Source organism: Paroedura picta, chromosome 4, assembly GCF_049243985.1.
Source record: "Paroedura picta isolate Pp20150507F chromosome 4, Ppicta_v3.0, whole genome shotgun sequence".
Taxonomy (NCBI): domain Eukaryota; kingdom Metazoa; phylum Chordata; class Lepidosauria; order Squamata; family Gekkonidae; genus Paroedura; species Paroedura picta.
Genome location: NC_135372.1, coordinates 9716329 through 9728495, shown reverse-complemented (window position 1 = coordinate 9728495; position 12167 = coordinate 9716329). Strand labels below are relative to the sequence as shown.

The 12167-nt window shown below is 47.2% G+C and overlaps 1 protein-coding gene across 1 annotated transcript in view; it reads right to left on the bottom strand.

The window, feature by feature from the left end:
* Positions 1-386: 386 nt before the first annotated feature.
* The window catches only part of LOC143834876 (nuclear receptor ROR-beta-like), a 48107-nt gene continuing 36326 nt past the window's right edge, over positions 387-12167 (bottom strand). Inside the window, exons 6-10 of the mRNA XM_077331766.1 lie at positions 11183-11315; positions 10293-10400; positions 8761-8871; positions 6612-6724; positions 387-4472 (exon numbers count right to left, since the gene is read on the bottom strand). Coding sequence (XP_077187881.1) covers positions 4311-4472; positions 6612-6724; positions 8761-8871; positions 10293-10400; positions 11183-11315 — 627 coding nt within the window. The 3' untranslated portion in view covers positions 387-4310. The remainder of the gene's footprint in view (positions 4473-6611; positions 6725-8760; positions 8872-10292; positions 10401-11182; positions 11316-12167) is intronic.

Here is a 12167-nt window from a genome sequence, read left to right as displayed (position 1 = left end):
ACTTTTACAAAGAACTTATACATACATTTTTTCAGACTAAACTATGGCCACTGCACAACAACCCAAAAAGAAGTGTAGGCAATATAGTGCGTTTTAAATGCGCAGTAGACCTGACACCAGGAAAGCGGTGTGTGTGCACATGTTTGTGTGTGAATGGCACTAGGAATGTGGCCCTGGGAGCCAAGATGGTGGCAGCCCCCAAAAGTTTGGGAACTGCTGGGCTAGGCAATGGGGGGAGAGATGGGGTCTTGTCTCTCCCACCGGTGGAGTCTCACAGGTACCATTTGTTGACATATCATCGCTGCAATTCATCTTAAAGACTTGAGCTGTATTAACATGCTTTCAAAATCAATTTGCTAGGAGAAAGAACACCCAGTCTATTTTTTCACCCTGTAAAACACTTTATTGTGTTTGCCCCATAAGATTTTGTGCAATATACATCTCTCTCTCTCTCTCTCTCTCTCCCTCTCTCGAATACATCTCATTGAAAGATTTTATTTTACTACACATTATATTATTTTTTGAAAAGTTCATGAAAAATTCATCTCCCTCCCTCTTTTTTCTAAATAAACCTTTGCCAGTTCACTTCTTCGCCTTTTTGAAGTGGACTGGTCCCCAACAGGAAATTTAGGGGCTGTTTTTGTTTTCTTTAAAAAAATAGAAATTACAATCTTTACACAACAAAACATTCAATGCAAACAGAAGCCGTTTTGTTATCCTAAGTCTAAAAAGGTCAGTCCCCCTCCCTGAAAACCTGTCCGTTCCCTAACGCCAAGAATGAATTTGTGTTTAAACAAATGCTTTCCATTTCTTCTCTCTCCCCAAACATAAAACAACATAAAGCAGACAGCAATTTTTAAGATTTCTCTTTTGCACCGACATTCACAATAATAAATACATCATTAACCAATCCTTTTTTAAACTTTTCATACACAGTGTAAGGGTTGTAGAGGTGATAAATATACATCTAAAGTTTCCATTGCTCCAAAAAAGTATTATATAGATTATATATAATGTATTTATGCTGATCATCACTTTTAAAAGTATGATCCTGCATTGCTTGGTTTCATTTTGTTCCTGATTCTCTTCCGTGGAAGTCTTGTTGCCCTGACCATGGAAGGTCAGGCCGGTTCCCTGTCTAGTTCCTTTTTCATGTGCATCCTCAGAGCCAGGAGTGTCAGAAGCAAGAGTAGAAATTTGCACTTTAAAAAAATGGTTAAGATTCTCAGCATGCAGAGTTTTGTGCTAGAGGCCATATCTTTGATTTCTCAGAATCTTGTGTTTATTCTTACAAACAATATTCTGATTTCTGTACTACAGATGTAAGCGGGTTTAATGCTGGTTTACCTGCCATGGCATTCACAAAGAATCATGGGAACTGCAGTATGGCAGGTTGCTGAGACTTCTGTTAGAGACCTCAGTTCCCAGAATTCCTTGGGGCCATGGAAGGGCTATTAAACCAGGTCAACCATGAATTCAAGTTCATGTGTAAAATTTCAACTCTGCTTCATCCTCCAGAAATTCTTCTGCAATAAAAATGTTGTTGGTTCTGTACTGTTTCAACCCTCTATTCATCTCTTGCAATTGTGTTTTATTAGGACTATACCTTTTAGTTTTCATTAGAACAGCATGGGGACCCTTATGAAGGTGAAGAACAAAATATAAAACCCTGCTCTTCCAAGACAATGGCATCTAAGTAACCCCATTATACTGAAAGCTCTGATTAAACAATGCAATAATGACTTCAAACAAAATCAGGAGCTCTGAGCCATTCAGCATAGTTTCTTTTATTCATGCTTGAAACCAAAGGGAAAAGTGCATGAGTAAAGTCTCTGTGTGTGTGTGTGTGTAGTCCCCATAGGAAACTACATTTGCCTCACTGCAGAACTCAGATATCGTCCTCATACGGTCACTATACTATACACAATAATTTGATACCATTGTAGGTTTTTTGTTTAAACACTGGTCTTTTCCACCTTCTCAGTTTTGCTTTGGGATTGTCTGAGCTGTTTGTCTGCGCCCTCAAGTGGTCAATTTGATACTACATTAGTTTATGTCCAGCATACCTCCCTGCAATTTTTATGCTGGACATAGAGCAATGTAATATCAAATTGACCACAAGAGAGCAAAATATGTGTGGAACGGGGGAAGACATCCGGAATCAGGAGGGACACACAAGAGCGGGAAATGATAATGTGGTAAAACCCATTGTCAAATACAATGCCCTTCTTTGGGGCAGGTACTATCCCCTCCCCTCTCCCAACACTATAGGGCATTCATCTCTACAGCAATGAGGGATTGCATTAAATCACTCCCACCTGTTCTGAATGGCAAAACACAGAAATCCGATGGCTCTTTTCCTTTGGCTTCCCCATCCCAGTGCCTTGGGGGAAACCAACCTGACATTATTGTTCCGGGGGGTGGGGAGAGCTGAAAGGCACAACCCCACAGCCATGAAGAAGTGGGCTGTGACCCACAAAAGCTTACATGGAAAGAAGCATTGTGCTCAACAGCACAGGCGGTTGAGGTGGAGGAAATTGCCAGCAAATGCAAGAGGAGTATAGAGCAGGGGTCCCCCACAGGCACCAGGGCACCCGTGTACATCTTTTGGGTCCCCACCGAGTGGGTGGGGCCAGGAGTTCAGCAAGACTTCCGATTGGCTGTGCAGATTTTTTTAAAGTTGCTTTGGCAGCAGCTGCCACTATAGTAACAAGGATCTTCACCATGTGACTGAAGGTGAGGGGCGGGAGCTATTTTGCAGCTGGCTCCGCCTCCTGCAGCAGCCATTTTGTGGTGGCTGTTTTGTGGCAGTGGCCACCACAGTGTATCAGGATTTCAAAAGTGCCTGTAGGCTCAAAAAAGGCTGGGGTCATCAACACAGTTCATGGTAAGACTGGCTCTGGAAAGCAGACACGTTGAAGGGGACTCAGCACAATTTCCAGGGGTGGGTCCATCCCACTGGAAGTGGGGCAAAACGTTCATCCCGTTTGACAAGTCCCCTCTTGTGCCATTTCTCCCCATCTCTAGCCATGACAGGAATAACCACAGGACCTGCTCTGGCTACTTAGGTTGCAGGACTAGCTTCCTGCAGGCCATGGAGAGGCACAGGGAGTGACAGAAAAAAACCCTCTGCTTTTCTCAGTAAGCTCTGCCAGTGAATTTCACTTGGGGGCTGTTGATTCCCACGTGGCCTTCTCAGTTTCCTTCTCCAGAGCAATCCCTTGGTGTGAGAACTTCCAAGGCAGACAAAATCAACAAAAAGCTCAATCACCTTTTGGTTTTTGAAAAACTGGGTAGGGAACAAACCCCCTGAACCCAGGAGCCTTTTGCTGACCTTCTTTCTGCAAACAATGAGGACTAGGAACTTGCTCTCATTTTCTAAAAACACAAAATGAATCTTGGAAAACTGAATGCCCCTCCATATGGAACAGAGAGACCAACCTAAAGAGTATAATCTCTCTGGGATTTATCCCATCCTAGAAGGATGTTTTTGTACTGTTCCTCTCTTTGTAGCCTTGTTTCTGAGAAAACAACCCAGAAGAGATCCCTGATCAGTTTCTTCTTCCCCTGTCGAATTAGAGGGTCCAGCCCCCCCGACCTTGGCTTTTTGCCAGCCCTAGTTACTTATACAAACTCCATTAAACAGCTACCCAACTCACTTCTCCTTTTTGCTGTTCCAGGATCTAGAGGAACGAACAGTTCGCACCTCCAGCTGCCCCACGCTCCAGATTCGCTCCCTCTGATGAAAGAAGTCTGTATTGCTCAGTTTCCATTCCGCCAAGGCCTTCGAAGCCAAACACGCACACACAGACACCCCAAGTATAATAATACTAATAATAGTACACAAATTGTTTTAAACGAGGTGGAAACAGCGTTGACAGCGGGCGGGCGTTGGCTGTCTCAGTGGGATTTTTCGTGGGCATGCTCACGTGACGAGGGAAACGGGGGTGCGCCTCACTGCAACACGTGTATAATGCAGGACGGGAAACGTGGGGAAAGGTGACCATGCTTGCTTACCGGGGTATCTCTTACCGAACGGCAGTTCACATTCATTTCACCAGAACGGTACCAGTCAGTTTTGTGGATCTTCCAAAGTGCAAATACATTCAATAGCTATTGCAGACCACAGCAAGACAAGCAAGGCCAACCCGGCCTCGCAAAGCCCTGCTAAGTTCAGTTACTTAGCTCAAATAAACCTCGGGAGGGGGTATCTCTCCCCTCCCTTTCCGCAAACCAGCCTCCAGAGTTTTGGTCCGTTTCCAGACTTCCAGGACGAAGCTCGGCTTGGCCACGGAAGCCTTCGAAGGCCCTTAGCTCTCCTGGGAGTTGCTGAAGTGGAGCTCGGAGCTGAAGACCTCTTTGTAAAGCGGTGGGAAATTCGTGGCCGTCTCGGGGTGGACGAGACGGAAAAACTCCAACTTATCCAAGTGCAGGTTGCAAATTGTTTTCATTAAGGGCAGCTTGGAAACCATCTGCAGAAAAAGAGGGGGGGGGAACCCTTTATGTCAGAGAATCCGCTGTGTGCTCAAAAAGAAGCCCTATCACATGAGTTGCTAACGTTCTCTTATGGGTAGTGTCCCTTCTAGGCCAGAGGTGGTCAAACTGCGGCCCTCCAGATGTCCATGGACTACAATTGGCTCCTTCTAAGTTGGTTCCTTCTAAGCCAGGGGTAGTCGAACTACGGCCCTCCAGATGTCCATGGACTACAATTCCCATGAGCCCCTGCCAGTGAATGCTGGCAGGGGCTCATGGGAATTGTAGTCCATGGACATCTGGAGGACCACAGGTTGACTACCCCTGCTCTAGATGACAGAGATCAGTTCCCCTGTAGGCAACACTGCTAATTGGATAAGATATCTTAAAGGTACTGTTGGTCTCGATTTTTGCCTGCCTGCCTGCCTCTCTATCTCTCTACCTATCAGAGAGCTGGAAGAGACCTCCAGGGTCATCAATCCCTTGCAGAATACAGGAAATTCATAACTCCCTGCCCACCTACAGTGACCCCAGTTCCATGCCCAGATGATGCCCACCCCAAACCAGAATCCCTGGCCAGTCTAGCCTAGAGGTAATTCGCTGCAGATGCAAGAGAGGGCCACAAGAGCCAATCCCTTCTTGCCCACCCACTCACAATCTGCCTCAATTCACAGAACCAGCCTCTCTGATTCTGATATTCTTATTATTAGATATTAGAACATGAGATTTATAAACCGTCCCTCCCTACAAAGGCAGTGTACAACAAGTTAAAATTTGGCATAAAACAATTCCAATAAAAACCATATACAGTCAGAACATTGAAAACCGTCGTTCTAAAAGCCCCACTGCTTTGGCCCCTATCACTGGCCAGTTATGCTGGTGGGGTTCTGTGGCAGGGAGGGCAGAGACCCCTTCATTTTGTTGCTTGCTCTGGCCTCAACTGTACACCTGGCAGAAGAGCACCTTTTTGCAGGCTCCATGGAACTTTGATTGTTCTGTCAGGGCCTGGGGCTCTATTGGCAGCATATCCCACCAGGTTGGGGCCAGGGCTGAAAAACTCGGCCCTGGTTGAGGCCAGACACACTGACTGCTCTTCTGGGGACTATTGGGAGAGGTGGTCCCTCAGATATCCAAACGACTAATATCCCAAACTACTCCCTTCCCAGCAAGTTACTAAGTTTTGTTCTATCCGAGAAATAGATTAAAAAGAGTTCATAGTCGGAGGAAGAGTGCTTGCACTCAAAAGCTCACGCCTTGAATATATCTTTGTTGGTCTTAAAGGTGCCTGACTGGACTCTGATTTTATTATGCTACTCCAGACCAACACGGCGACCCCTTTGAATCTAAGATTCTCTATTGTGATCCTGTCAATCCATGCTTTCTGCTTTCATATGTCATATTTGACTTGTCTTTACCCTGTGTCTAATTAAGCAACTATATTCTCACAGCTTCCTTATGGGTGTTTATTATCCTGACCATGTGGGGTCAAGATTTGAGCTGGGGGGAGGGTCTGCAGGGAACAACGACAACAAAAAGTGTATAGTTTGGTGTTTCAACTCTGGCAAGGAATAGCCTCGCCTCTCTGTTTGTTTGTGGTCAACAATAAAGAGATTCTTTTCCCGCATCGAGTCTGCTTATTGAGGCCTTGACGGAAGACTAAACTATCATTATTGAGAGGAGAAAATCAGAACACTGACAATGCCTGTCATTTGCCCTCTGCTATTTTGGTGGGCCCCAAGTTTTAGTTTTTTAAAGGGAAACACAAGAATGTAATTTTGGGAATATTTTGGTGTTCATCTACAATTTGGGGGAAAGAGATGACACAGAGGGGGATCTCCTGATTGGAGAAAGATGATGCCCAGATGTAATCAGACCCCGTGTGTGTGTGTGTGTGTGTGTGTGTCTTGACCTTCAACCGCTAGGCAATGGCTATCCCGTTTCACTTCTGTTAACTTTTCACCTACAGGTGGATATTAATTTTAGATGGTGCATGAGCCAGAATCAACAGCAGTCGGCAGGAGTATATGAGGAAACACACACAAATGCCCAAGGGCCGCTGGACAGTATCTTGCCTCAGGTTCCCCAAAACCTGGAAACGATCTAGAACTGACCATCATCTGATGTCCCCATTTTATTACCTTGGACAGTCTGTCTTCATTGGAGTTTTTCTTCTGAATTTCCTGTTGGAGAGCCAGATAGATTTTATCCTGGAGTTTCTGGACTTTCTTGGACTCTGACAGCCAGGGGCGATCTGAGATGGACAATATCAAATGGATTACTTGGCATTGCCTTGATAGCAATACTAGCATCAAAGAAGAGCACATCTCTGAACTATTTGCAATTTGAGAAAGACACGTTTGGGAAAAGTGGATATGGCGCATGAGAACGGAGTATATTGGCCTCTTGTACTCCCTGGCCTTCACTGTGCTAAGAGCTGCAATACCACTGCCTGGTCATCCGCAGTTTGTTTCATTCATTCATTTATATACTGCCCTCCCCTGAGGATAATAATCTAACAGAATAACAATTTAATAGGTCCATTGTTGGTTAGTTCAGCCGCATGGATTCATGGGAGGGAGGTTCAGGGGTCCAGTGGATGTTGTTACCTATGGTCGACCTCAACCAAATGCCTGGCAGAGGAGCTCCCTTTTGCAGGCCCTGCAGAATTGTTTTAGTTCTGTCAGGGCCCTTATCCCAGGGGAGCTCGTTCCACCAGGTGGGGGCCAGGAAAGAGAAGGCTCTGGCCCTGGTCGAGGCCAGGCAGACTTCTTTAAGGCCAGGGATCACTAGCTGGTTGGAGGTGGCAGAGCATAGAGCTTTTTGAGGGGCGTAGGCAAAGAGACTGTCCCTCAGGTACACTGGGCCCAGACCACAGATGGCCTTAAAGGTGATTACCAGAAACTCAAGCCTGACCTGGAATTCAGCTGGTAACCAGTGCAGTTGTTGGAGAACAGGCTAAACGTGGGACCTCCATGGTGTTGCTGTGAGGACCTTGGCCACTGCATTCTGGACCAGCTGTAGTTTCCGGATCAAGGTTAAGGGAAGGCCTGCATAGAGCAAGTTGCAGAAGTCCAGCCTAGAGGTGACTGTCGCCTGGATCACTGCGGCCAGGTGTTCTGGGGCCAAGTAGGGAGCTAGTAGTTTGGCTTGGTGAAGGTGATAGAATGCCAGCCGTGCTACTCTCGTGACCTGAGCCTCCACTGAGAGAGAGAGAGGCACTGAGGATCATGCCCAGGTTCCTGGTGGAGCGAGCCAATGAGAGCTGTACACTGCCCAGGTTGGGCAAGCACACTTCCTCACCTGGACACTTTCTGCCCAGCCACAGGACCACCAAAGATGGTCCTTCAGATGGGGTTTCAGATGACTCTGCTTGAACCACCTCATCACAGCTTTCAGCCAGCTGGCTAATGTTTCTGGGGGGAGAATCAGGATGGTCATCCATCAGGAGGAAGAGCTGGGTGTCATCCATATATGGATGACACCCCAGCCCAAACTTCCACACTGGCTGGGCAATGGTGGCATTGAGGAGTAGCAAAAAACTGACCCTGGTGTACAGCTGCCAAGATGCTGCCAGTCCCCTGTTTGAACTGACATGAGACCGGAGTACTTTAAGGATTTGTAGGGCCTGTAGCATCAGAGCCGCTTTAAGGATGTGCGGGGTACAGTTGCAGTTGGAGCAGTCAAATGGGGTCAGAGGGGTGTCATTCTGAATGTCCTTAAAGGAGGAAAAGAGGGGAGGAGTGAGGCTACGGCCCTGATCCATAGGGGGAGGGCACTGCGTGGGGCCCCTGGAAGCACAGGGCCTGTAGCACATGTTAAAAGGGCTACCGTATATACTTGCATATAAGCTGAGCCGCATATAATCCGAGTCATCTAACCTTACCACAAAATCTGGACAAACGTATTGACTCGCATATAAGCCGAGGGTGGGAAATGCTCCACCAACACAGGCTCTCCCATTCAGCCTTCCCCGCAACAAATACAGAAAAGTTAAGAGGATGAATAGCTGCTGGCTTTTGTACCCCGCTTTTCACTAACCAAAGCAGTCTCAAAGTGGCTTACAATTGCCTTCCCTTCCTCTCTTGATGCCGGACACCCTGGGAGAGCTCTGACAGAACTGCTCTGTGAGAACAGCTGTGGCAGGAGAACCAAACAGTGCCCCCCAGGCCAGCAAGCCAGAGCAGAACAACAGTACCTGAAGTTGTCGACCTACTACAACAAGTACAACAGTACAACTGCAGTTCTATTGGCCACTTGACCAGGAGGGGAGGAGCCAAGTTCACCCACCTGGAGAGAGCAGGACTGCAGCCGTGAAGAGAGCCACCTCCTCGTCGGAGAGCTGCAGCCGGCAAAGATTCCTTCCCAGTTCGAAGATGGCACTGACCAGGTCATCACAGCCTAAGCGAGAAGCAAAAGGGGGCGGGGGAGCATTACCACAAAAATGCATCCTGTCAGGGCAGCAGCAATTCCACCCCCCCCCCTGCGGAGGTGTCTTTTCTGGCAGCAGAATCAAACTGTTTCTAGGTACAGTCTGGCAGGGCAGAGAAGGAACTGCACGGCTGCCTTTGCAAGGGTATCTCCACAGGGTATCTTCAAAGCTCACCTGCAATTTCCATGTGAGAGGGAAGGGGGCATGGGGTCTAGTCTGATCCCTTAGGGGTAGTCAAACTGCGGCCCTCCAGATGTCCATGGACTACAATTCCCAGGAGCCCCTGCCAGCATTCGCCCAGTTACTGCCGTGGCACTGCCCTCGTGGTTCCATTGGTGGCTGAAGCCCATGCTGGGATCCTTCCTTGAACCAGCCACCCACCGTTCTTCTATAACTTGCTCATTTTTCCTTATCACCCCCAAAATCATCCCACATGATGGGGGTCAACGGACGGGAGGCCAGCTACCCACCTGACTGCATCTTAACAAGGAAATGAAATAGTTGGACTAGATCTGAAAGGGGAAGCTATGTTCATTTAATCATGCATTTTGCTCTGCTCATGTTCGGATTGCTGCTTGTCTGCCCACCATGGGTTAACCCTTGCCCTTGACCCCAATCCCCCCCCCTTGCAAGAACCTGAGAAGCAGAGCAAACAATGGCCAGGAAATGGCAACAGTAAGGTGCTCCAGGAATTCCCCTATATCTCTATGGTCTTTACCAAAGAGGTTGAGGGTAATTCCTAGGGTGTCACACAGAGCGTCACATCTTCCCCAGGCATCTCGCTCAGAATTCCATAGCAATTGCCAAGTCAAGTTCATGTCTAGAGAGGGTTGGAGAGAGGTGGAGCCTGGTTTTAGTTTCAAAGAAGATGTATATAAGGCTCAGAAGTAGGGATGGGCAATTCGATTCAGATCAGCTGAAATGTACCCGAATCAAAGCTGATTTGGATACTTCTTGGTTCTACCCAAGCCAAATTGCCCTTTAAATGGTCCCAGCTGTGATTAGCCGATTTGGTCATGATTCAGGCACTCTAAATGCCTTACAAAAAAATCACAGCTGACTTATGGCCAACCTGCTGGGTGTTCAAGGCCTTGTCTGCCTCTGTGTAGCCCCTCCATGTGAACACAGCTTCCCCTTTCAGATCTAGTCTATCTCATTTACTTGTAACCCACCACGAGCCGTCAGGGAGAGGTGGCCGATACATCAAATAAATAAATCAATCAACAAACAAACAACAACAACAATACTTGTTAAGCAAACTCTGGACCGCTTTGGTGGTCTCCCATGGGAATCCTAACCACGCCCATCCCTGCTACACTTCTGATGAGATGAGACTGGCCTTAGCTACCCAAGGCCACAAAACGTGGCTGCCAGCACTTAGAAGACTTACCGAGAGATTTGAACATCTGTATCCCGCCGTATTTTCCGTCAAAGAGCACCGTGTTGTTCAACGGGTTGAAGGCCCGGATCATTCGGATGAGGAGCACTTCCAAGCAACCTGATGCAGGCAGAAAGACCCCCAGCGGGCGGGAGAGGAACAGGGGGGGGGGGTGTCCGTCATCCGCACACCGACACGCAAAAAGAAAAATGCAGCCCCACCCCCGTATTGAAAATACCGTTAAAAAAAGTTTCCATCACATGGATATAAACAAAAATGAGGATCGTTTGTAGAATGGGCATTATGGAAAAATCCAGAAATATTAACCCCATAAGGAAGGAAGAGGTGGAATAAAGTAAAATAAAAAAGGAGGGAAAAAGAAGAGACCAGGTTAGAGAAATCGTCGGTATGTTCCGATGTAACATTGTAAAGGTGCTGCCTACAGAGTCACGGTGTAATGGTTTCTTTAAATGCTCTGGTTTTTCCACCTTGTGATTGATAATTTAGGGCCCAGCTGGGCAAGAGCTTTTATTAAAGCTGGGCCCACCCGCACTGGAGTTGGTTTACTTAGATTTACAAACTGCCCTCTCTGCTAAAGGAAGTTCAGGGTTGATTGATTGATTACATTTATACAGTATTGATTGATTACGTTCGGAGAACCCACAGTACATTAGAATCACAGTTTAAAACAATTCTAAAATCATTCCAAAAATTCTGCCCACTCTGGTCTCATTATTCCGCATCAAAATTGATGCACGCTGTATGGCAGCATCCAAAACTGGGATTCGCTTTTTTTTTTAAAAGGAAAATTCAAGCAGGGAGAATCAAGCAGCTAATCCGAGCAACCGTCATTCGCTCGGAGAAAGGGAGCCGCCTGGCTTTGTCCCATGCCTGCTCCTCACCTGCTTTCAGGAGGATGATCTGGTCGTTCTGACAGAGCTCCATGAAGCCCTCGATGCGTTTGGCGAATTCCACAATGTACTGAATGGCGTTGGAAATATGCAGGGCGCATTCTTGCCACAAGGCTTCACAGCTCTGCAAAAGGAACATGGGAAGGTCACCAGCTGTCTGCATTTTGCCTGTTTCTTGGGTTGCCAACCTCCTGGTGGCACCTGACGGTCTCCCACTATTATTTAGTTGCCAGGCGATCAAAATCAGTTTCCCTGCAGAAAATGGCTGCACACCACTGGACTCTTGTGAGGTCCCTCCCCTCCTCAAATCCCAGCCTCTTCAGGCTCCACCCCAAAATCTCCAGGAATTTCCCAACCCTGGGCAAACCCTACCTGTAGCCGTATCTGGCATTAAAAAACAGACACTTTGTCTCTCAACAGGCTGTGTTTTTCAGTAGGGAGCCAGCTTGGTGTAGCGGTTAGGACTTCTTGTCTGGCGAGCCAGGTTTGATTCCCCGCTCCTGTACATGCAGCCAGCTGGGTGACCTTGGGTTCACCACAGCACTGATAGAGCTGTTCTGACTGGGCAGGGATATCAGGGCTCTCTCAGCCTCACCCACCTCGCAGGGTGTCTGGGTAGGGTAGGGTGGCCAGGTTCATGGGATCAACCAGCAGGGGGTGGTGGTAGTGGTGGTGGTGGTAGATTGTCCCCTGTATACCAAGACTTGGATCCCTGCTACGTTGCAGAGCCTATGGTCAATTTATACTGTAATGTTTGCTCTCTAAGGTTGCAGGATTTTGGAATTTTGGTAAAGCTGAAGTGGACTCATTGAAAAACATATAGAGGGACAGGCCACGGAAGAAAAATTGCTTTTGAAAACAGATTAATTTATTTGCATACCGTTCTGGCTTGGTCCACCTCAAATATATTGCAATACAATAAAATAAGGACACAGACTATATCTGAGATAGATTTAGGCTTATTTGGAACGCCATT